This window comes from Micromys minutus (assembly GCF_963924665.1).
Source record: "Micromys minutus genome assembly, chromosome: 2".
NCBI classification, from domain to species: Eukaryota; Metazoa; Chordata; class Mammalia; order Rodentia; family Muridae; genus Micromys; species Micromys minutus.
In genome coordinates, this window is record NC_137971.1 from 1,868,258 (window position 1) to 1,894,591 (window position 26,334).

Sequence of the window (26,334 nt, forward strand, 5' to 3'; positions counted from 1 at the left end):
AGGAGAAAATACGGAGACAAAGTTTGAAGCAGAGACAGAAGGAAAGGCCATCGAGAGACTGCCCCACCTGGGGATCCAGCCCATACACAGCCACCAAACCTACACAATTATGCTGATGCCAAGAAGTATGTGCTGATAGGAGCCTGATATAGCTGTCTCCTGAGAGGCTCTGCCAGAGCATGACAAATACAGAGTCAGATGCTCAGAGCCAACCATTGAACTGGGTGTCCAATGGAGGAGTTAAAGAAAGGATTGAAGGAACTGAAAGCGTTTGCAACCCCATAAGAACAAAAATATCAACCAACCAAAGTTCCCAGGGACTAAACCACTATTCAAAATGTACAAATAGACGGACCCATGACTCCAGCTACATATGTGGCAGAGGATGGCCTTGTTGGGCATCAATAAGAAGAGAAGCTCTTGGTCCTGTCAAGGCTCAATGCCCCAGAAACTCAGGGGGTGGGGACACCCCCATAGAAGCAGGGGGAGGGGGAATGGGATGGGAGTTTATGGAGGGGACACTGGGAAAGGGGATAACATTTGAAATGTAAATCAAAATATATCCAAAATAAAATAAACATTGAGGGCCAACAAGATGACCCAGCAAGTGAAAGACAGACAGACAGACAGACAGACAGACAGACAGAAAGAAAGAAAGAAAGAAAGAAAGAAAGAAAGAAAGAAAGAAGACTGTTGGGGACAAAAACCTTCTCACACTCAGTTCCATAGCTCCAAGCCACAGACCGCTCGTCTCTACAGTGAAAGGAAAGACATCCTCTAGTGTCACATGTTCAGCATCCATGCTGGTGCAGTTTAGGCATCTACAGCTACAGTGACTTCTCCCTTATTTTAGAGAAATGCACTGTGTATGGCATAGAAGCGATTTTGTTTCTTTATTTTCTATCAAAGTATTTCTCAACTATACTTTGGGCTTCTTTGCCTTCTCAAACTAAATTTAAATGAATCGCAGAAGGCCCTGGATCTAGATATCTGCTGCCTTCAGGTCCTCAAGAGCACTTGAGGTTGTCATGACTTGACTTGCGGCTCTGGTGTTTATACGGTTACCAGGTTTGCTTCTTTCCTTCTCCAAGGCTTCCTCTTGGTGGGCATCATCAGGGCCCCTGCCTGAGCCTATAATCTCATTTCCCTATACTGCCTCTAAGTGCCTGATGGCTCAGAGACAGGAGGATTAAATTCCTTAGAATTAGGTTTAAGGGAAGAATATGCTGGTTGAGTGCATAATCTCAAGGCTCAGATGTTGGACACTAGTCTTGGTTTAATAATGAGACCGTCTCTTTAAAAAAAAAGAAAAAAGAAAGTTAAAAGGTTAAGTAGGTGCCTGCTTGTTGGACTGCTTGCCTAGTGAGCAGGAAACCCAGGATTGGCTGTGGTGATGCCCACCTGTAATTCCAGCATAAAAAAGGTAGAAGCTCAAAGTTCACAAGCTCAAGGGAAGCATATTCCATTTCATAGTGAGTTCAAGATCAGCCTGGAATAGATGTGACCCTGTTCCAAAATTAGTAAGTAACAATAAAACAAGAGCAACAAGCATCCCAGGCTCTGAATGGGGAGCTGAAATGGTACTGTCTGAGCACATAGCCCAGGCAGTATCTTCTTCCTTTTCCAGTTACAGATGAATGGGGTGAGCTGCATAGTGTAAGAGATTCTAGGTGAGGAGCTGTCCTGCCCCTTGATGAGAGAGCGCTTCACACTTCTGATACAGAGACCTTTCTATGGTTTTATGATCTAGGATCCTTTTATGGAGAAGATGTTACTATTGACTTGCAGAATAAACAGCTCCAGCTGTTTTTCAGGCCCTAAGGTATTTTAGAAAATAATGGGTTTAAAGATGCTTTGAGACACAAATGTACACAGTTAGAAACATATGAATTTATAACCAGGCTTCTCGGGAAACTTTGAAGCTCTCTGTGACCTAGAAAATGTTTAATAAAAACTAGCCTTCCTTTTCCTTCTTCCAGAATGCTTTACCTGGAGAATTTCAAGGAGCCAGATAACTACCCACTGCCACTTTTTACTGTTAGTGTGTCTCTAATCTCTGAAAGGTGAGAGCCCAACCTGTTCCTTTGCACCTTTACTTGTTTAAAGAAAAAAGAAGGGGCCAGACAGATGGCTCAGTGGTTAAGAGCACTGGCTCCTCTTCCAGAGAACTAAGGTTCGCCCCCGCCCCCCCCCCCCGTAGGCATGTGGCACACATTCATGCAATGTAGGCAAAGCACCCATAACCCATACACATAAAATAAAAGCTTTTATCTATTTATTTTTTTTAAGTCTTAAGAAAGAGAGAAATGCAGAATTAGGGGTCTGGAATCCAAGGAGATGCCCCCTTTACTTTTCAAGAGAAATGTCTTGGCAGATATTGCACTTTTGTTATATTTAAAATCTTTGTTCTTGTCATCATCTGGTTAGCAAATTGGGTCCTTCATTAGCCCATCTTAAGAACGGCACTCTGAAATATGGAAGGATAAAAAAGAAACATATAACTATCCCTTAGAATTGGGTGATTCTGAGGGAGTCACTAGAGTACCTTGATTACCACCCTCACCATCACCAACACCACCACCACCATCACCACCACCACCATCACCACCACCACCATTATCACCACCATCACCACCACCATCACCACCACCATCGCCATTACCACCATCACCATCACCATTACCACCACCACCACCACCATCACCACCACCACCATTACCACCACCACCACCACCACCACCACCACCATCGCCATTACCACCACCACCATCACCACCACCATCACCACCACCACCACCATCACCATCACCACCACCACCAACACCACCACAGATTTTGGTGCTGGGTGGTTCTGGTTGGTTCTTGCCTGTGGTATTCTTTAGCTGAGACTATGGACAAATGGCTGAGCCTCAGTTTCTCCTCCATAGCATTTTTTTTCAGTTACCTACTGAGGCATAACAAACATACCCAAGGCTTAACAGCTTAAAAGAACTACCACTATATATTTTCTCAAGACTGTGTTTTGGACAAGATTCAGCATCAATGGTTCATGCCAAGATCTCTCATAAAACTACCATGAATACCAAATGGCCTTCCAAGCTCACCTTTATATTCTGAGCACTGCACTTGCTCCTGTAGTCTCCTTTCCCCTCGGCTGACTTCCTTTCATCAGGACAGGGGGGTTCAGAAGCTGATCACATTGCTTTAAGGCCCTCAAGGAGCGTAAGACCACTTCCATAGAATTTTGTTGAATAAGGCATATGACAAAGCTACCCAAATATTTATTGACAGCACTCGTGATCCGCTGAGCATCACTTAAAGCACTTTAATTTAGTTATCCAATGCTTACAGGTGCTACAACTAAACTTGTATTCCAGACAAAACACTGAGGTACAGAGAAACAATGTAACTGTCCAAAGACGATTGTCTAATAAGGAATGGAGCTGGGAGCTGCACACATAAATTATGTAACCTGATTGGCTACAGAGTCCATATTTTCTCTATTTCTTTGTTTTGTTTTGTTCCATTTTTAAAAAATAATGAAGCTATAGAGTCGCTGAGAAATCTCAATTTAAGACTTCTCTAAATTTGAATGCTTCATATTCAAACTATTAATTCACTTAACTCCTTGGTGCAACATGCAAGACTAAGAACTGGAAGCCAATGGAACCAAATGCTTCATGTGTAAATAGACTAATCCAGAGTTAGACTTTCTGCACGCTGGTCCTTAAGGGGAAACAGGACAGAAATGCCCGGATGGACAGCTACAGTATCCATTTTAGATGTTCAATAGAAGCTGGTGGTTCATTTATTTTTCCATTACCTCAATGACTTCGGGCAGGATGGGGGCATTAGCAACGAGACAAGATCGAGCTCTCCACCTCTGGCAACTTTGCAGATGAAAGTTCGTACAAATGCCAGTCGGCCTAGTTTTTAATTAATTATAATGAGTATCCTACTCACAGAAAGACTTTTTTTCTGCTTGCCTCATTTTCTCTGATGCAATGAACTTTTACCTCTTGTTTCTTCCGGAAATAAAAAAGGGAGGGGAGCGGGAGGACCATCGTCATCCCACTTTCTAAGCCCCCCCCCCGCCCCCAGTGAGAGAACCGTGGGCAGAGGCATAAACTATGAAAGGCATCCCTGTGGTTCTGGTCAACATTTAATTCATTTCTGTAGCATCATCTCACCCCATCCCATAGAGTTCATTCTCTTGCCAACTCTAGGGAGCTTGGGCAGAGTTGAGAATGCAGCTTTGAGTTGTGTGTGTGGGGGGAATCAGGTCTGCAGCCCAGAGACCCCCACTAACTAGTTGTCTAATCCTTAATAAGTTGCTTTGTCTTTTCCGGCTCATTTTCCTCATCTGTCAAGTCAAATGAAGGTTCTGGAATGGATGATCTCTGAAAATCCCTCCAGCCCCACAGTTCTATTCTGGGTCTCTCTGCACCTGCAGACAGACATGTGGGGGCAGAAAGGGCACTGGGAGGGAGAAGAATGTAAGCAGGGGAGTAAAACACTTTCACCTGGAGCAGCCCTATGTCCTCATGTGCGCTGCACAGCACAAGCTTGCCTCAGATTAGCCACATAATTGAGCGGATCCCCCCTCCCCTTTCTTTTGCCAATGGACACACAGCTTTCGTTTGGCTGGAGCAGCAGCTGCTTTTCTGAAATTTCCATCCAGGGCTTCCATCCTCCACTGTGTCCTCTGGGAAACCTGTCATGGTTTTTCTGGATGGATGCCCACAGAATTTTAAACCAGAGAGAGAGAGAGAGAGAGAGAGAGAGAGAGAGAGAGAGAGAGAGAGAGAGAGAGAGAGAGAGAGGAGGCAGAGTAGAGAGGAATGGGAAGAAAGAAGGGAGGGGAAGGGGAGGGGTACAGAACACTGACTTGTATTTAATTTTGTTATTTCAAATGCCTGGAGCGTAGATGGGCATCTGACAACAGTATCATTAGGACTTCCAAGATGGAGCTATGATTAAAGCCAGTGACTTCACATAGCTGATTGGTTTCTTCTAGATCATGTAGAAGACAGCTCACATGTGTGCTGGAGACCTCCTGAGTGCTACCTTGCTTTTGACACCCAGAACTTCATAAATCTCTAAGTCATCAAGCCAGAGAGATAGTCCCACTGTCTTCCTTTCTCAAGCAAGCATCTGTAGATTCCAAAAGCATTGAATGGTGGTGTCTCTGCCCTCAGAACTAAGAGTCCCCTAACTTTAAAAGGTACAATTTTTCCCCCAACAAAGTTGTTAAAAGATTCACACACACACACACACACACACACACACACACACACACACACACACACACACACACCTGCCCCCAGCCTTCTCCTAGCCAGCAGAAATGTGAATTCCTGAACTTAGATCCCAGACAGTCATCAGACAACTTTGAGACACAGAGAACTGGGTTTTGTTCACCTCAAATCAGGTGCAGGATGGTGGGCTTCTAAGAGATGCTCCCTGGCTAATAAATAGCACAGCCAGTAGCTAGACTTGATGTTTCTGCTTCATCCACCGGCATGAAGTGAAATGGAAACAATGTCACCTACTCCAAATGTTTAGTATTAATGGTGAAGGCATAGCCATGTGCTTCTTTGAGCATTCTGCATCTCTTGGGATTCCGAGGAGCACTCAAAGCTGGTAGGAACTAAGCCAAAGCCCAGAGAAACTGACCTGGAACACTTCTGAGGTTAACCAGAGAGGAGTCCAAATTTCGTATTCACTACACTGAGGTTTGGACAAGTTACTGAATGTCTCTGCTCATTTAGCCCTAACCTGGGATGTTGTTACCTTCCCAAGAAAGGAAATAAGAATATTAAATGTGATTAGACACCCAATATTCTAGTGTTCAAAACAAACAAACAAGTGCTCCCGGATTCAAATGAACAAGCAGGACCAGCTCCCGGGAAATCCGAAAGAAATGGCGAGCTGGCCACTTTTCTCTTTAGAAAGACTTTCTTCTAGACTTTGACTTTATGGGTAGTAGGGTGTCCTCCTGGTAACTAGGACGCTACAAAGTCCTAAGGCCTAGGGGCCTGGAATCATCTAAGGTGGCCCAGTTCTATCTGAGCTGTCCTTGGGGTGTCAATGATTCTCCAGGGTTTTAAAAGTCAGAATGTGGAATCCAACTCGCCCCTAAGAAGGAGTCTGGACACCTCAGGCTGGTTATTCCGGGCGGCCGCCTCTCTCTCTCTCTCTCTCTCTCTCTCTCTCTCTCTCTCTGTGTGTGTGTGTGTGTGTGTGTGTGTGTGTGTGTGTTTGGGCTGGAATTCTGGACCTGCACCCGGAGCAGTACTCCCAATGGATCCAGCAAGGGCACCCAGTCGGGAACATCCAAAGCCTCAGGAACCAAGACGGCTAGAGGTCGGCGGTCTGGCTCTTCCAGGGAAGACCCTTTTCTTCTTTCTGCTTCCTTGTGTTCCTGCCGGGTGGATGTCTTAGACACTTGCCGCCGGGTCTCGCCAAGGCGTCCGGCCTGAGGACAGCTCCCGCAGAGATCTATGTCTTTGGGTTCTCAATCTTTCCCCGGGATACTCCCCGCTCAGTGAACATCACTCCACAGAATTACCCCAAGTATCCCCAATCATATAAAGTCAAAGCCCAAGGTCTGTCTGTGGTGCGACAGATACCCTGGGAACCGACCAAACACAGTTGCCCCTAAGGGACCGGCTGAGGTGGTTTGGAGAGGAGTGCAGTTGCCAGGCTGGGCTCACCCCTCCACGTCCAACAGTCTCGAGGGACCGTGCGGTGGCGGGGGGAGGGGGGTGACAGCCGGACGGTGGGGGCGGGCGCAGAGCCCCTCGGAGGCCGCCACACACACTCGCTGTCCTCCCCACTCTGTGCCTCCTACCCTCTCGCCCAGACCCCCGCCCCTCCCCCGCCCGCCTCCGCCCCATTCTTGGAATTGTGTGGAAAAATTCTCAGCCAAACCTCCCACCTCTCCTCGCCTCTCCCCCCCACCCTTACTCCCTTTTAAAAACCCCCTTTCCTCCGCGGCCCCTGCACTCTTTGTGAATGAGGGCCGAGAACACGGCCCTTCCCCCGCCCAGGAGCCACGCCAGACCGCCGCACTCAGAGGACTGTTTGTTAATAGTCCAATTAGATAATTGCCATCTTTCACTCCTTTTGCTCCGCATTTCCCATAAAGGAATGAATGGGGAGAGCGGCGTGGAGAGGGCTTCTGCCCCGGCAAGGTGACGAGAAGGGCTGGAGCAAGCTCCTTGCACAAGGCCATGCGCTTGAATTGAATCATTGTGGCCTAATCAATGCTGTTATTGGATTACTGGCTGTTGCTTTTCTCAAAGACATTGCAGCAAGACAATGAAATAGCTAGGGGGAAACTTTTTTTTTTTTTTGAAGCAGATCTCACAGTTGAGATTTTTTTGCTCTCTCTCTCTCTCTCTCTCTCTCTCTCTCTCTCTCTCTCTCTCTCTGTCTCCCCCCCCCCCCAGTACAAAGCTGCCCTTTGAATGGGCTGCCTCAGGGCTACTGGAGGTGCGGGCATGAAAAAAATCCAACTGGGGCTACAGGAAGAGGGGCGGCAGTTTAAGATGGCTGTCAGTGTCGAGGTGTATTAAGGAGTCGCTTGGGGAGAAAGCTTGGCTTTTTTGGAGTGTGGGGGAGAGACTCTAAACTTTTCTCCTCCCCCTTCTTTCTCCACCCAGAGGAGAAGCTCTTTCTTCAGCTTCAGAAACTGAGGGGGTAACACCCCCCCCCATCCGGCTCTATCTGGCGGGTCTGGAGGAAGCACCCTTTAGCCAGTATGTGAGCAGGACGGTCAACGGCAAAGAGAAAGTTAATAATACCTGCTAATAGTGCTAACAATTCAGGATGAATCTTGTTAAAAGTTTTTCTGGAAGTGTGGGTCTTTGATTGTGTTTCCCGAAAGCAAGACCAATCATTTCCGTTTATTCACTGGCTAAACCCCTACTTGATTGGGGACAAGGACAGAAACCATCCATTACGATCTGATATATTATCCAAACAATTTAGTGTATTCGTGAGGTAACTGAAACGTGGGGGCTGCGAAATTACCCGTAATCAGTTGCAACAGCGAGTGAGCGTCCCCCCGGGTGTCGGGCATCCACAACTCGGCCGCTTCAGTAACAGGCGGAGGCGCAGCGTTTTGGAGTTGCGCTGTTCGCTACCTGATCGCCAGGCTGGGGACACTGGACGTGCTCAGAGGACGCGGGCGCTGACGAGGCGGCCTCGCCACTGCTCCACCGGGATCCTGGACAAGACCCGCCGCCTCTCTATCAGCGCACCACTCTCCAGTCTGCGCTGACCCTCCGCGGCCGCCGAAGCCACCCCGCGGGGACATTCATTCTGGCGGGCGACCGAGCTTAGGTTCTGCGTTGTAGGGATTTTGTCCCCTTCTGCCTCTTTTTTCTACCCCATTTCTTTTCTGTGTTTTTTTGGTTCCCCCCCTCCTTTTTTGCCTATGTTCGGGAAACCAGACAAAATGGACGTCCGGTGCCACTCGGACACCGAGGCCGCCAGGGTCTCGAAGAACGCGCACAAGGAGAGCCGGGAGATCAAGGGCGCCGAGGGGAGCCTTCCGGCCGCCTTCCTCAAGGAGCCGCAGGGCGCCTTTTCGGCGTCCGGCGCTTCGGAAGATTGTAACAAAAGTAAATCCAATTCCTCAGCAGACCCAGATTACTGCCGCCGGATCCTAGTCCGAGGTAGGGATGGGCAGGGCTTTGGGGCGCGTTCTTTTGGGGGTAAATCTCCTGCTGTAGCTTCGCGTCGCCGCCTAGGGCTGGAGAGGACTTGGAAAGTTGTTGGCCCTCTATTTCTTGGGTCCGGTCGGCCACGGGAACCTGTGTCTGGGGCTCAGAACCTGGGCCCTAGCAACCCGGAGGGGCCCCGCAGCACGGCTAAGGGGAGGAACCCAGGCGCGGTGGACCAGCCACCAAACTGGGGCTCGGACCCAGCTTATCGGGGGCTGGGGGGGGGACGTGAGCGGGACCTCCGGCCTACAGGCATCTGCGCCCCGGAGGGCAGAGCGCACCCGATGGAACACTGAACTAGGACCGGTAGCCTCCGGCCGCCAGACAGCGCCGGCCAGTTAGCTGGCAGGGCTGAGGGCCCTGGTGCTGCGCTCCTGGCCTGGCTGCTGTCGCCTAGAGAGACCGCCGAGCTAGCAGGGCTGTGGATACCGCCTCTTTACCTCGCTGGTCCTCGCTCAAGGAGCGGCGTGCGCTTCGCCCGGGCATTGGTGGCGCCGAGGCCCGGCTTCTGCCAGCGCCGCCCCTGCTAACAGATAGCCAGGCCCCGCAAGCGGACATTCGGTACCTCCTCTTTCCGCTGCCTGGACTGGACCAGGCCGGAGACCCGGGTTGGGGGTGGGGACCACAGGAGCGCAGGCTGCCCTGCAATCTGGGATCATACTGGGGCTGGGGTCATCAGTAAGAGCCCCTTTGGGCTACTGGGAACACGGATCACACACCAGAGGCCCCCCTAGGCCCGAAGGAGCATCTGCCTACTTGGAATTCAGTTTTGTTTTTGTTAGTTTGCTTTTGTTCTGGGTCTTTTTCTTCCTTTCCTCCAGTGTCTGGGCGATCTCTTCAAAGATAGTATGGTTACTTCCCCAGTTAATGGTATGAAGTTAGACCCCTTGGCCTCCATATACCCAGAGTCTAAGCTTTAAGACTGCGGCCACCCCAGCACCCGCTGCAGCCTACCAAAGACATGTCCCTAGTTAGCTCCGATCATGGAGGCAGAGAAAACCGGGGGCGGAGAGTCTGGTGGCTGACATCTACCCTTCCTTAGATGCCAAGGGGTCTATCCGAGAAATCATCCTGCCTAAGGGCTTGGATCTGGACCGGCCCAAGAGGACACGCACGTCCTTCACCGCAGAGCAGCTCTACAGACTGGAGATGGAGTTCCAGCGTTGCCAATATGTGGTGGGCCGGGAGAGAACGGAGCTGGCGCGGCAGCTCAACCTTTCTGAGACCCAGGTACCCAGCTGCCAGGTGCTCACACCACCGGGCTTCCTCTCCTCCTCCCCGGCGCTGCAGCTCGCCATTCATTCTTCATTATCTATCTACCTTGCTTTGGACCGAACCTACCAGGGACGTGGAGGAGGCAGAAGGGACGAAGGTCTTAGGCTCCCTCCTCTTTCTTAAACTGTCCTCTCCTCACTCACAATTCCGCCATAGTCTAGTTACTGCATTTTTTGACTTGGCCTTGGGGCCCCATATTCTGTCCTTCCGGAATTCTTTTGGCTCTTAAGGATTTTTGGATGGCTTCTGATTTTTAAAAGACTGATTTCCACCATTTAGATACATACCATCTTGGCTATATTCCCAGTTAACACCCCGTTTTGGTGCTTTTAGCTTTACTCAGCACCTAAGATCAGTTCTGCAGGAAGTAGGATTAGAAAGCGGTGCCAGCTCTCAGAAACCTGCCTGTGCAAATCAGGCGGCTCCCATCCCTTAAGCAGCCAGCCCTGAGCACCACTCTGGTATCCTAAAAGGCTCTGTCCTCTAGCCAGGGAGTGTCGGGTGGGCAGCAAATCTGGTGACTTGGATGCCCACAGGGTATATTGTGTCTTTTGCATTTTAGGTCCTCTCCTTATCATAAAGTCCCATGGTGCTTTGGGAGCTGACCCTGTGAGCTAAGGGCAGAGGGAGGTTTTGCCCCTTAGGGAAGTTGAAGGGTTGGTCAGTTCTCTTTCTAGTTTCCTATGTCCAGCCCTGAAGCACGTGAAGAGCATTTTAGGCCTAAAATCTAGATTAAATATTGATATCTGAGGGGAGAAATCTGAGTTTAAGTTGGCATTTTACTCTTTTGTGTGTGTGTGTGTCTGTGTTAGCACCCTTTAGTTTTCAAAACCTAAATAGGATGGTTTCCCATATAGCCACTACCCTCCATTCTAGGCCGGAAGATGCAGAAAGAGGAGGGGGATTGGAATTTATTTAGTCTCCCTCAGCCTCCTATCTTCCTCCCATGATTCCAAAGTTCCCACTGGAGTGCAGAGGGAGAGATAAATGAAAAGAACCATTCAGATCCTTCAAACCAGCTGGTGAAGAAAGGTGGAGAAAGCTTGGCTTGAGAAGTCCACCCTGCACAAATATCTGCTTTCCACCCCGACCTTCCCTGTCTGCTGCTGGTTCGTGATCAGTCTTTGGCCTCACAAACAGGGAGCAGTTCTTCGGAGCCTCCAAGAGGCACAAATAGATTTTTTTCTGGTGCTAAATTTGAAGTCACCGGGCTAGAACCTGAATCTAGAAACCCTGAGACACTGTTTCCCAGCTACCTCAGACTCCTCAGCTTTGCTCTGGCCATAAGTTTGCTCTGGCCTGTGCTGATTCACCAGTTTGTAAAGTCAAAACTTCTCCACGGGTATCACAGCAGCACACCGACATAGCTCTGGCTTTTTTCCCCTAGTGGCGTGGACATTTTATTACTTTGCTTTTGTAACCTGTGCTGGCCTGGGCCTGCTTGCACGACCCGGAAGCGTAGCCTAGTGGAGTGGTGTCCTCCTCGTGGTGGCTCTTGCTCCGCTACGGTTAGCACCTCAGGAGCTGAGACCCTCTGCTCCGGGCTGGGCCTTCGTCGAGGGCTGAGGTTGGGGGAGGGTCTCAGCAGCCCGGGCACACACACCCGCCCCACAAACCCTGCAGCTTTTGACCCTGCTTTTTCTTGTTGCTCTCTCCCACTTTTCCTCCTGCCTCTGCGCGCAGGTGAAGGTCTGGTTCCAGAATCGGCGGACCAAGCAGAAGAAGGATCAGGGTAAAGACTCGGAGCTGCGCTCGGTGGTGTCGGAGACCGCGGCCACGTGCAGCGTGCTGAGGCTGCTGGAGCAAGGCCGCCTGTTGTCGCCTCCCGGGCTGCCTGCCCTGCTGCCGCCCTGTGCCACTGGCGCTCTGGGCTCGGCGTTGCGCGGGCCCAGCCTCCCGGCCCTGGGTGCGGGCGCTGCCGCGGGCTCCGCTGCCGCCGCCGCCGCCACTGCCCCGGGTCCGGCGAGCGCGGCGTCCCAGCACCCGCCAGCCGTGGGCGGTGCTCCAGGCCCAGGGCCTGCAGGGCCGGGGGGACTGCACGCGGGAGCACCGACTGCCAGCCACGGTCTCTTCAGCCTGCCTGTGCCGTCGCTGCTAGGCTCTGTCGCCAGCCGCCTGTCCTCCGCCCCGTTGACGATGGCTGGTTCGCTAGCCGGGAATTTGCAAGAACTCTCAGCCCGTTACCTGAGCTCCTCGGCCTTCGAGCCTTACTCCCGGACCAACAATAAAGAAGGGGCCGAGAAAAAAGCGCTGGACTGATCTTAAGTCTTACCCTGTATTTATATTTATAACATCTCTTGTGGTGGTATTTATGGACTCGCCTTCCTGGCCCCCACTAAGCCTCTGACTGCCCCCCTGCCCCCACTCCACCCGGCGCAGGCTACCGGTTTCAACTCACTCGGGCTGTTTTGTTCTCTCTACTTTTCCTCCCTCCCTCCAACTCCGTCTTCTTTCTGAATCCAGGAATGATCCAAAGAATTGGGGAGAAATACCCGAATTAACCAACCCCCACCCTGCTAAACAGGGAAGAAACAAACTGAGCCTAAGCCTAGGACTCCCCACACCTGCTCTGGATGTGGCGCTGTACAGAGCTCCTATGAATATTCGCAAGAGAAATTATGTTCGTAGGGCGCCAGGGGTTGAAAAGCCTTCTTCTTCTTCTTCTTTTTAGACCCAAAAGGAAGGGCCTATCCCTCTTATCAGAGAAACCAGGGCTTTGGGAGAGTTCCTGGCCCCGATTTTTAGATCTCTCAGGATAATTGGTGCATTCTCAGCTCCTGTGCAGAATAGAGCTGATGAGTTTTGTTCCCTTTAGAAAAACTATCACAGGCTCCCCGACCCTGAGAAACGATCAAGCAAAGGTGGTGATAAATTTGATTTAACAGCAATAAAGCAAGAGTAATTGTTACATAAAACCAGACGAAGTGTTACCTGTTTTTAAACACTCAAATAGTTGAGTTTGCCAGATGTACAAATTTCGGACTAGAGCACTATGGGGACGTAAGAAATTAAAATCCCAAGGGCTGTGACTTTAGATAGGAATTTAAAGAGGAAACGCAAAGAAAAGCCAATGAAAGAAGACTGAGAATCTTCTTTTCTGGGACGGCGGTGGCCCACAGCTTCCTGCTCCTACCAGGAGAGAGCACGGTGGCTAGTGCCAGTCTCCTGTCACGGAGCTTTCTAAGAGGCTCTCAGAGGCGAGGCCACAGCAGAATAGCTGGGGTTGGAAATAAATCAACACCCATTATATTTGCTTCATCTTCTAAACTCCTTTATCTACAAAGGCTTTTCACCAAGCAGGAAGGGCCCGAATTTTTGAGCAGTTGCTTTCTGAAGGACAGGTTGGGGTGCCCGGCACATCCTTCAGGCTTCCTAGTTTCTTGGTGCCAGTGGTTCCTTGTGTGACAGGCAAGACAAGCACTTCCTCTCCCTTCTCAACCCTAGGGTGTCAGACATCCCATCCTGAGCTAAAACCTTTACCACCACAGGGTTGCAGCCCCAGCCCTCACTGCAACCGCAGCCCCCAGAGCCATCGCCACTGGCATTTTAACCAAAACCACAGGCCCAGAGAGCGAGGTGCCTCAGTGTCTAGAATGTATTCACCCATCTAAAATAAGCTCAAAACATTTTAAAGAACAAAGTAACTTTATTGTAAATTATTTACATCCGAAGTTTTTAATCTTTCTTTTTCCCATTTCTTTTTTTGTTTCATTCTTTTTTGTCCTCTCTCTCTCTCTCTCTCTCTCTCTCTCTCTCTCTCTCTCTCTCTCAGCAAATAACGAAGAAAATAACAAACAATTCAAACGCGGGTAGGTGTCACTGAATCCTGGCTACTAATTGTGTTCTGGACGTCTTGGCTCTTTGGATGTTTTTGTATTTATGTGGTGAGAGTGAAATATATATATCTATGATGATTAAAGTGTTTTTTTGTCTTATATTTGAAAATTAAGCACACATAACACCCCCCATATTTGAGATGAACCAGCAAATGGCAAGTCTCAAGGTTAGGGTGAGTCCAGAGGTGTGGGGAGGGAGGGTGGCAAACCCTGTGGTGCCAGAGGTATGGGTGGGATTGTTGGAGAATATGTTGTCTTGTCCCTAAGGAGACCTTAGGACATTTGGTCTTGGGTTCTTTTTGGTTTTCCCCTTTCTTTGTTGACATATGGGTTCCTCAGGGTCACCCTCTCTGTCCTGCACATGTCTCCTAATGCTTTCTGTGTCTAGAGTTTTCCAGCTGCATCTACTTTGGGATTTTGTGAAAATGCGCAGTCCTGAACAGACAAAATTTTAATTAATTTCTTTTGACTTAAAAATCTCTTGACTATTAAACAGAACCTTTTAGGGCAGAAGAAAATGAACTAGATATTAATTTCTCTCTGTGTTCATGTGTGCGGCTCTTCTTCATCCTTCCCCCAGGAAGTAGGCTGTGGCTCTGGAAGAAGGCATGGCAGTCTAGATCTGGGGGAATGTGGGAGTGTCCTGGAAAACAGTGGCACTGAATAGACATGGCCTCCTCAAAAGCTCAAGTGGTGGACACAGGGTGGCATCTCCACAAGTAGGTGTTGCTAGTGCACAGGCTACAGTTCCTTGGTGGTGCAAGCCAGTCTCTGAACCCCAATTCATATGTTGTGTCTATTCTACCCCATGGAGAATCCAAGGGCAGGGAAGGACCTCAATATGGACAGCAGATCCTTGAGGTGACTAGGAAGGCCTGGAGGTGGGGTGGGAGTGTTGTGAACTCTGGGTTCTGCTGACATCAGAGCAGCAGCCCACACACACACACACACACACACACACACACACACACACACACACACACACACAGTCACTCTGCTTTTCAAGTTGGCCTCACACCCTCAGTTCCCTCTCTCTCTCTCTCTCTCTCTCTCTCTCTCTCTCTCTCTCTCTCTCTCCCCCTCCCTCCCTCCCTCCCTCTTCTTCCCAGATTCCATTTTCCCCCTACCCTGGCTGCCCCAAAGCCAAGGCTGTGTGGGTGGGTTGCTCTGTCTTCTCTGTCAAAGCTAGTGGCTGGGGCCCTCCTGGGGTAAGAAAGGGGGAGAGAAGGTGGCATAATCTTACAGAACAAAAGAAAACTCAAAATCCCAGCCTTAGGGTCCCCAACATACTTGGCCCCTCTGCAGCAGAGGCCTGGGAGGTTTCTTCCAGGCTCCCTCCTTCCAGCCCCACCCCCTACTTCCCACTTTGCTTTCTTCTCCCTCCAAGGGTAAATACCCACACCCATTCCTCTCTCTGTCACCTCCTTCCCTCTTTGGCTCTGGGCAAAGCTGCTAAGCTTGGGTGCCCCCCCCCTGCCACTTAGGAAGCACAATTGTTCTTAGAGGGCCTCTTCTCCCCCGAAAATGAATCACAATTTTAATTAAAAATCGTTTGTAGACAATCCATTTAATTTTAGTTCCTGTCTTGTTTTCCCTCCTTCTGCAAGCTGCCTTACTTTCTGGAGGCCTCTGGAGCTGTGAAGAGGCAAGTGGCTTCTGTAACAACAGCTGGCTTCACTTGGGAGAGGTGGGAGGGCTTTTGGGAATCTAGGAACAGCTGGGATGGGGGCCTAAAAGGAGTGTCATTCTCAAGCCTGTACACGGCATCACCCACAGTCGTGGAGCTGACAGGAAAAGGAAGAAAGCCTTCCTTCAACCAGTCTGTTTGCTGGTCGGGTCTGTTAAGGCGCTTAGGGAATTGTCTATTTTCAGTTGTCCACAGACTTGTTCACCCTTGAAGTAGGCCTAACCCCAGCCAGATGTGTTACTCCTCATAAGCAGTGGTATCATTTGTTCCCTCCCATTTCCAGTTTTGCAGCTGAGGTGCTCTTAATGAAGGAAGGATCTGAAATTCTTTCGCCTTTCTTTTAAGGCAGTATACCAACTCGTTCCTCTATTTCTCTCCAGAATACCTTCAACGGCATTGGCTTTAAGCTTTCTTTTAAAATTAGTTTTAAAATTAAAATTAGACACCTATAAAGTACACACTAAGCTTGTATAAGTTGGATGAACTGTACACACACACACACACACACACACACACACACACACACACACACACACTCCTGACATGCTGTAGTGAAATCCCTTCGCTTTGTTTCTCCTGATTTAAAGCATTTGTGAACACTGTGACTTTTTCCTGATTGGAGAGAGCCCTTAGATCTTACTGCTACATCACCTGTCCGTTCTAAGAAGTCTCTTTAGGGTTCCCCGAAGGATTTTCGAGGAATATACTTCTAACTCCCTGACATCCCACGTCTCAGGAATTTGATTGCACAGCTGATCAGAATTTAAACACTTGATTAGGTCAAAGCTCTCCAATATTTAACTTTAACACCACCCGTGTCAATCTCTTATAGTAAAAATTCCTTAACTCCCCATTTGGAGAATCAGAAGCTTGGAGGGGTGCGCTTTGCGCGCATGCGCAGGCACAGGGCAGGCGCTGGCTCAGGCCAGAGGTCACTGTTGAGTACCTTCCTTTCTCACTTTCCACCGAACTTTTTTGAGACTGGATTTCTCATTGAGCCTGGAGTTTACAGAGTCACAAGATTAGAAGATGAGGGTACTTCAGAGATCTCTTTGTCTCTGTCCCCGAAGTGCTAGAATTGCAAATTCTTGTCACTAAAATAGGGTTTTTCCTCAGGTCCTGTGGATTCAAACCGAGGGCTCTTTGCTTGTGTGGTAAGCACTGTACCAGTGAGCCATCTTCTTGGTTGTGCATTTTAAACAAGTTTCCAGTGAGATTCTTACTCACACATACTAACATTTGAGAGCCACTGCATTAAGTGACAGACTCCGCACCACAACGATCTCCAGCATGTGGCCCAGGGACTAGGAGCTGGTGCACGTACAATGAATGTTTGTTAAACAGATTAATCCTCCCTTTCTGACCCAGTATAGAGTTTCTTGGGCTATACACCGTAAAATGCTACCGTTTTGTACACAGAAATCGTTACGTGTCACAGAATTTTGACTTGACTATGCATCGTGTTGATGAAGCGGGAAAGGAACAAGCAGCCATGTTTGCTGAGCTGCTCTAAGCCCTCTGTGAGAGTCTTTTGTAAGCTCAGCTCTGACCACCTTGCTGAACACATCCCTGCTCTGTTCCAGGCCTGGTGATTTCAAAGAATAGAACGGAAGTCCATTAGCCCTGTTGAACTTGTCCTTGTTGAACTGACACCAAAGCCTCTGGCTACCAGAGCAGAAACTCTGCCGGGGCATATTGGCTTGTATCTCCTTGTTCTGACCCGGAGTCCCCTGGGAGGTCTGTGTCACACCCAGAATATCCTTCTTATGAAGCAAACATCCTAGCCCTGAGTTCTATCCCAGCCCTTTCCCTTATCCAGAAAACAGAAACTATTTTGTTCTGGCTGTAGCTGTGCTTACCTATTCTTAGAAGTAAATACATCATATATAAATAAAATTTAAATATAAAGGGTTTTTTTCTTTATGTAAAACAGTGTATGAAAACAGACGTGCATTCCTCAGTATATCCCAAGGCTGATGACTCTGCCTTGATACACAAAGGAGAAGCAATTTGTGTTAGTGATTACTACTTGTGACTTTGGAGTCAGGCTTGGGTTCAAGTCTCAGGTCTATCCATGAGTAGTTAAGACTCAGCTGGAGTATTGAGCAAACTGTACTAAGCACATGTCTCTGTGTGCCAAAATGAAGACAAAAATGGCCGTCACAGCTCAGCACTGTCCCGAGTGATTGCTTAAGGCAGGAACGTGTCTTGTGAAATCCTCCAGCAAAACCTCCACTCAAGGCTGCAGAGATGGCTCTGCAGGTTAAGCCCCTTGCTGCTCTTGCAGAGGACCTGGGTACAGTTGTGACTAACACCTGTAACTCCAGCTCCAGGGGACCCAATGCTTTCTTTTAGCCTTCATGAGCACCAGGTATATGCATGGTAAATATACATACACAGGCAAAACACTCATACACATGAAATAAAAATAAACAAATATTGAAAATGAGAAATAAAGGAGTTTGAAAAGCCTACACTGAGATATTTGCAATTTTTATAAACCCAGGGTGACTCTCTCTTGGCTTCAGTTTGCCCATCTGTAGAATTAGTGAGAGATGGAGCGGGGTTGGCCTATTCATAATCTACCTCACTCCTGCTTTTAGAGTGAATACCACACGCATTAGTGAGCACAGCCCTTTCTACTCCAAATTATGGGTAATTGTGGCAGTGACTTGGCAGACAGACCTCAGCTTCAGACCCTTAACCATCCATTTTTTAGAAATTGATTGCCTCACTAAAAGAGCATCTTGCCAAGCCACACCCCACTTTCGAGGAGTCGCCAATGACTCGTGAACACAGTGGATATGTGTGGGTCTTACACTTCGACTTTTAGTGGTTTCCCAAGGTTATCCTTTTTTTCAGACTCCCTGAAGTGTTGGATGAGGTTTCCTGTTGGGATCCCAGCGATGTTCTGACTCCCAGCCCACCCTGCTTCCTTTTCTCCCTTTCATGGTTGTTGAACTTGAACCTTTGCGGAGTGACCCTACTGTGTGCTCATCTCTTACACTCTTAGGAAAGTCAACTTGAGGACCTCTAGTGGAAGGAGCACAGTGAGGCAGCAGTGAGGGAGCCTGGTGTAAGATGTAAGATGGATGACAGCCAATAAAAGAGGAAAGCGGGCATGCAGATCGACGGGAAACCATGGAAGTGGCCTTTGGAATTTACCCTAAAGGTGGACAAGGAGCCGAGCCGCTGAAAGTCCTTCCAAGGAGGCAGTGGAAAAACTAGCCTCACCTCTCTGGCAGTTTGGGGAGAAGTCTAGGGGAGGTGGTGTGGAAACATCTGGGTGAGAGATCTGAGGCGGAAGCCCATTGGTGAGTCTACTCCTACAGAGACATGAGGGGGAAAAGTGCAGCTCTGCTGCTGAGGGTCAGCGGTCTGGGGGGAAAGTGCAGCTCTGCTGCTGAGGGTCAGCGGTCTGAGGGCAACAGAGGGATGGGTTCAAGGCATTTTACCCAGGAAAGAACCCATGCTTTAGCCAGACAGCAGGTGACGGGCGGCAGGATTAATAGACCTCACGACTGGGTCCAAGTGGAACTCTGAAACCATTTCCCTGGCAGCAGGAGAGGTAGAGGTGAAATGTTACACTCAGAGAGGGCTGGACTGGTCCTTTTTGCCTCCATTTTACAGCAGCCAGGGGCCTTCGTACTTCTCCCCGGATCTGGTTCCGGATCTGGTTCCGGATCTGGTTCCGGATCTGGTTCCGGTAGCCCGTCTTCCTTTTCAGGTGGTCTCTCCCCTAGAACACCTGCCACTTTAGGGTTCAGCTTCAGCCGACTTTTCCCATTTCCTCCCCTCTTCCTTCTTTCCCTTCTTCCTTCCTTTCTCCTCCTGTTCTTCCTTTCTTTCCTCCCGCCCTGCCCACGTCTCTCACAGCCCAGGATGGCCGCAGACTCATTATGTACCTACCATGCTGGCCACAGTAAAGCTTTTCAATTCTAGATTGGGGCTCCTCTGTGTTTTGAACGTTTTCAGTGGTTTTCTGTTAACCACAGGACAATTTCAGCTTCCTTCTGTGGTTTACAAGGCTATTCGTCATGGAGTCTTATCCGTTGCTTCAGTTTTCTACACATGAATTAATCTTTGTTGTTGTGTGTGATGGTTTGCACATGCTTGGCCCAGGGAGTGGCACTATTCGAAGGTGTGGCTCTGCTGGAGTAGGTGTGTCACTGGGTGTGGCTTTCAGACACTCATCCTGGCTGCCTGGAAGCTAGAATTCTGCTAGCAGCCTTCAAATGTAGATGTAGAACTCTCAGTTCCTCCTGTACCATGCCTGCCCCCTCCCATTAACTTACATATACATATAACTAAAAGTATTTTCCCCCAAATTTAGGGACTGGAGAGATAGCTCAGAGGTTTTAAGAGTACTAGCTGATCTTTCAGGGACCCAAGTTCAACTCTCAGTACACACAGACGCAGAAGCTAAAAACTGTCCATAACTGAAATTCCCGATTGTCCAACAACTTCTTTTGGCTTCCGCTGGCACTTCTCACATGGTGAGGAGACGTCCAAGCAGGCAAAATAATTATGCATATAAAAGAATAAACATTTAGAGAAAAAGTTTTGGTGTGTGAGTGTGTGTGTGTGTGTGTGTGTGTGTGTGTGTGTGTGTGTGTGTGCACGTGTCCATCCTAGATTTGAGAAATAGAAAGCATGTTAACATTTGCTGACTATCTACCTAGAATCAGATCACTCCCTTTATACACATGTACATGAAAAATGCAGCAAGAAAAGCAACTTTAATCCCATTTTAAACATGTAGAATCTGATCCATGAAAAGTCAGAGTGCCAGAGGAAATGCATCTTAAACATTATCTCTTTTGACCCTTGGGGTCTGTCTTAGGGTTGTATCCCTATAAAGAGACACCATAACCAAGGCAACTCTTAGAAAGAAAGAAAACATTTAATTGGGGCTGGTTTACAGTTTCAGAGGTTCAGTCCATTATCATCATGGTGGGTGGGAAGCATGGCAGTGTGCAGGCAGACATGGTGCTGGAGGAGCTGAGAGTTCTACATCTTGATCCCAGGGCAGCCAGGAAAAACCTCTCTTCTGCAGGAAGCCAGGAGAAAACTAACTTCCCCACCGAGGGTAGCTTCGGCTTCAAAGCTCACTTCTACAGTGACAGACTTCCTCCAACAAGAGCACACCTACTCCAAGGCCACACCTACTCAACAAGGCAATATCTACTCCAACAAGGTCACTACTCCTAATAGTGCCAAGTCCCTCTGGCCAAGCATCCAAACACATGAGTCTATGGAGAACAAGTCTATTCAAGCCACCCAAGTAGTGCTGTGAAGAGCAAGTTTAACCCACGAGTTTCACCTGTGGCCACGTGTGTTCTGCCTTCAATATATTCCTCGGACTGGTGACATTTTCTTTTATAGCCCAAGGTCCATTAAACTTCAAAATGGAGCCAAGGCCATAAATACTGCAGGAGCTTAGTAATGTTTTCACTTCTGTTCTCTGGTAGGATACTTGGAGTAGCAGCCTGACTACTTGGCTCGGTGTTCTACAAATAAATCTTCCTAAGAGCTCATATAGCACATACCACATGACAGACACAAGCCAGGATTCTCTATGTATACTTACTGCATATAGAATTTAGAAAAACACTTAATCCACTTGTAAATTAAAAAATACCAGGGATGGGGCTATAGTTCAGTTAGAAGAGCACTGATTGCCTGTCGTGCAAAAAGTCCAGCCTCATCACTACACAAACCAGGTGGGGTGACTTGAATGAGAATGACCCCTGTATGCCCATATATTTGAAAGTTTGTCAGCAGGAAGTGGAATTGTTTGAGAAGGGTTAGAAAAATAGGAGATGCGAACTCCTTGGAGGAAGTGTGGCCTTGCTGGGGGTGGTGTGGCCTTGCTGGGGGGAGATGGGGCCTTGTTGGAGGAGGTGTGCCACTAGGAGTAGGCTTTAAAAGCTCATGCCAGACCCAGTCTCTCTCTCTCTCTCTCTCTCTCTCTCTCTCTCTCTCTCTCTCTCTCCTTCTCTCCAGTCCTTCTCCCCTTTCTCTGGCTGCTGCCTACAGATCAGAAAGTAGAGCTCTTAGTACCTGCTTATCTGCTTTCTACTGTGATGATCATGAACTAACCCTCTAAAACATACAGGCAAGCCCCCGGTTAAATGCTTTCTTTTATAGGAGTTTCCTTAGCCATGGTGCCTCTTCACACCAATAGAACCGTGACTGAGACACAAGGAGGTTGCCCCAGGCCTGTAAGCCCAGCACGGGGGAGGTAGAGGCAGGAAGATCAGAAGTTCACGCTTGTTTGCAATGAGTTCAGCACTGTTCTGGGCTATATAAAATCCTGTTTCCAAAATATGTTTATAAAGTATGATTTGACATGCTGCGTGTAATTTGGAAATCTGTATATTCACCTCTGGTCATCTTTATGATATCTCTATAGGTCATTTTGTTAAAAAAAACTTTTTATTGATCTTTGGGGGCTTCACATCATGCACCTCAATCTCACTCATCTCCTTGTTTGCCACCACTCCTAAAACAAAACAAAAACAAACAAACAAAAAACCCACCACCACTGGCAGCAACATCTCACTGTGTAAGCTGTAGTGTGTCAGAGTGTGTCTCACAGTGTACCATTTTGTGCACACATCTTTACTTGCAGTGAATCATTCATTGCAATGAGTCATTTGGTCTGGTTTGAGGCATCTGGCTTAGGCTGCGCCATCATACTGGATCCTCATGAGGACTTCTCTCAGATACCCGGTTGTCATGGAGATCCTCCAGCAGTTCATAGATGGGGTAGAGGTTGGGGTGGGCCAACTCAAAGCCCCGGATCTCAGCCTACATGGTAGCTGAGAAGTCCACATCTAGCTCTCCCACATTACCTGGGCTAGGGGCGGGGTCAACTCTCCTGCTTGAGGCAGCCAACAAGGGACAGGATTGGCTTTCCCTTGTTTGAACCTTTGGGGCCAACTTTTCAGTGCTGCCCCAGCTAGGGAGTGGGGCCAGGTCTCAGAGCCTCAAGCCTGTGAAGAGAGGGGCCAGCTCTTACCAGTCCTCAGACATCAAGATGGCCCCAGAAGGCAACACAGACCAGGGATGTCTGCATGGCTTTGGTGTTAATATGGTCCTCGGACATCACAGACCCCTGCTGTTCCAGGGCCACAGACCCAGACATGGCCCTTGGCAGCAGTATGGGGCCGGGTCTCACTATGACCTCAAGTGGCAGCACAGGTTACTCACATGACGCTATTCCTCGCCACCCTCAAGTTTCCAGTTCCTCCTCTCTTCTTAGTGCACAAACCATCCCTTCTCTCCCAACTCTCCACCACACACTTGTTCATTTTAGTGATGCCTGCCCGCCCTCCGCCTGAGAGTAGCCAGTGTATCTCTGGCTGTCTTCAACATATCCACTACCGAAAGATGGTTGTCACACCTCTGTCTGTCATCTCTATAAACGTCTTCGCCCTACAGAGGAGGGTATCAAGTGCCTTACAACTGAGGAGAGAAGTACATACAGTAATATGATGACTTAGTCAGTACCTGGATTAAATGGAGACCTGAATAAAGTGAGCAGCCATTTTTATTTTTCCTGGAAAAAAATGCTAAAAAAAAAAAAAAAAAAAAAAAAAAAAAAACCTTCCACATTTAATACTGTGAACTGCAGAGTGTATCACAGTTCAAACGTGGGTTCTTAAAAGCTTCCTGGGATTGCCCAATATGGTGAGATCTAGGAGAAAGGCAGCAGATGCTGGAGGATCTGGCCATAGTACCTTTAAGTGGAAGAAATGGTCTCATCACCAGAGGGGTTTGCCTGACAGGTCTAACAGTCAGTAGAGGATTTTATGGGATGTCTGCTGCCTATTGTCGGAAAACAAACAAGGAACACCCTGAATGTGGCAGGTGACATTTCTTTCTTTACTCTCTCAGAACCCAATCTGTCCTCTATGAACCAGCATCACAGAGACAGTCTTTTGCCCTCTTAATACTGCAAGATAGGTGAATGGTGTGATATTTTATTTTCACAAGGCTCAAAGGTGAGAGAGAAGGGAAGAAGGGACAGAGGGAGGGAGGGAGGAAGGGAGGGAGGGAGGAATGGAGGGAGGGATAGAGGGAGGGAGAGAGTGAGGTAGAGGGTCTGGGGATTAATTTGAGAGAGGGGGTGGGTGGGAGGGGTCTGGGGTTTAATTTTAGATCTGGCTTATTTCATTTTGAACTAAGAATCTTGGTTTGAAAGTTAGGATTTCCATGAATATTCTAAACACCACAGCAATGTTATTGGAGACAATGGTCACTCTGAACAGATTTCTCAGAGAATCCGTGATCCCAAAGGACGGAAGAGCTATTGTGTCCTGGACTGATAGAAGAACCAAGACACCGGAGGCATATTGCCTCCACTTTGAATTTAGGCAAAGCAGAGGGACAGAAGCTGTTCCAGGGACACAGGTGTGGGCAGCCCTGGAGCTCGGGTCGTCCTGATCCTGTAGTCATGGCGTCTTTGCTGATGCCCTGGAGGGTGGGTGGCATCTGCAGCAGCCCAGCTTAGTCACACAGCCCTGGACCACATGTCCAGTGGGACCACCTTTGCAGGGAGCTGACTAGGTTCCTCTTCTATGACCAAGTATAAACTAGTATCCATTGGTAAATGGTTCCCACTGCAGTGTACCAGCTTACATTATGGTTCACAGTGAGCTGCCATAGCAGTGGTCCAGACAGCCTTTAGATTGCTTCCTCTCCAGACACAAGAAACTGTACATGGTTTTCTAAGTCAGCTTTCCCTTGAGGAGTGGGAGGGCAGGGACAGATGCTATGAGGACCAGCCAACACGCTGGCTGGACACAGAAGAGACTGGCATAAAAGGAATCTAGTTGAGGGTCGTTTCCTTCCTCTTCCTTCCTTTATCTCCTGTGACGCACTGCATTGTAGGATGCCCTCCCTCCTTCTTAGCCCCTCACCCTTGCCTCAGTAGAGTTCTGCCCAGTACTGAGGACTGAACTTGGGACTTCATGTATCCTAGGCAAGTGCTCTGCCATTGTGCTACACTCCCGGATCATACACTCCTGATCCTCATTTATAGTCTCATTCCTGCTGTCTCTGCATCAGTATTTATTGACTAATCTAACAAACTCTACTTGGTGTCAAATCTTGGTTTATACCATTTATATGCCATTCTCTCTCTCTTTCTCTCTCTCTTTCTCACACACACACACATACACACACATGAATATACACACATACACAGATATACACATGCATACACACACAAACACACATACACACACAAACATACACAAAAACATACACATATATACACACATACACACATATGCACATACGCATACATACATACACACACATATATACACATGTACATATACAATCACACATATACCCAAAAACACGTACATACATACACATGCATACACACAAGCACACACACAAACACACATACACACATATACACACATATATACACATAAAAACACAAATACATACACATATACACACATGCACATACACACATATACACATGCATACACACAAACACACATACACACACAAACTCAAATAAACACATACACATACATACACACATATATACATGTAAACAAACACACACACACACACATATACACAAATACACACACTTAACCTCTCTGAGCAGTAATAGGTTCAGCTGCCTAGAAAATGGAAGACAGAAGGTTCCAATGATGAAGTCTTTCCAAGAGAGACCCTCTCAGACCCAGGAGAAAGGATTAGTTGGAGCGGGCCAGCACTCCTGGGAAACTCTACCTTAGAGATGTCTCTGTTCCAGCCTGTGTCCATGGGTTGCCTTTGGATCAGAAACCTTGGCCTTCTTCCTCATTCTCAGCCTGTCTCGCACAATGTCTCTCACATCTTCCTTCCACAAGGCAAGGACCGATCTGTGCCACTATGGTTCTCTGTGTACAATTTATCTGGAAAGGTTCTTCCCCCAAAGCAAGTGATGACCGGGATGTCTGGAGTTTCTTAAAGGCTGGCCCCTCCCAAGTTTCTGTGATTTGGTCTAGAAAATGTTGCTTTTAGATAAGCCACTGAAGTTTCAGACAGAACCATGAGCAATCTGCCGCCAGGGAGTGAATCCCTGTCTGACATTAGACCAATTGCCTCCACACCATGACACTTATAAGAAACAGTCAGCTCTTTATTAGGATGAAAACAAAGCATGCCAGGGCCGATTAAAAAATGCATTATTTTAATTTTTAGGGGGAAGAAATTCTTTAAAGGGAATTGCCAACGATCAAAACTGGTTGATAAATCACGAGTGTAGCTATGTAATTAAACATTCCTACTCAGAGCCCTGTAATTAAGTTCGTCGACTACTTACTCATAATGAACCATTCCTCCTAATATGCTAAGTGCAGAAGGGAGTCAGGGAGAAGAATTTTAATTTGGAGTTTTCTGCAATTTGGATCGAGAGGTAGTGGAGATGTGTCTAGTCTGGGCATCTGGAGATCGTCTGGGCATCTGGAGATCCCAGAAAGGGTTGGTGCTGAAGTTGTGATGCTCACAAACTTCTGGGGCTTTTGCCAAAATCACTGCGCACCTAACTGAACCTTTGTGTCATAGGTCGGCAACAGGGTCTGTTCTCAAGCCGTGGTGAAAGCTTGGCTGTGGCGGCATTTTGCAAATCTTAAACTGGTGCCAATCCCTCACCTTTACCTATGGGACTTTCAGCTTCTTTGCAGGTCAGGCATTCTGTTGGTGGGAGGAGGAAAAGACTTCAAGATACACCATTAGCCTCTGTGGAGCACAGAATAAAAGATGCAAAGAATCAGAGAACTGTGCTGGA

The 26,334-nt window shown here is 48.2% G+C and overlaps 1 protein-coding gene across 1 annotated transcript; it reads left to right on the forward strand.

Moving 5' to 3' along the window:
* Positions 1-8,443: 8,443 nt before the first annotated feature.
* Positions 8,444-12,266, forward strand: VAX1 (ventral anterior homeobox 1; the record flags this gene model as incomplete). Its single annotated transcript, XM_080911435.1, has 3 exons — positions 8,444-8,684; positions 9,775-9,962; positions 11,691-12,266. The coding sequence occupies 3 exons, from the start codon at positions 8,444-8,446 to the stop codon at positions 12,264-12,266; spliced, it is 1,005 nt and encodes a 334-aa protein (XP_080767561.1).
* Positions 12,267-26,334: the final 14,068 nt, after the last annotated feature.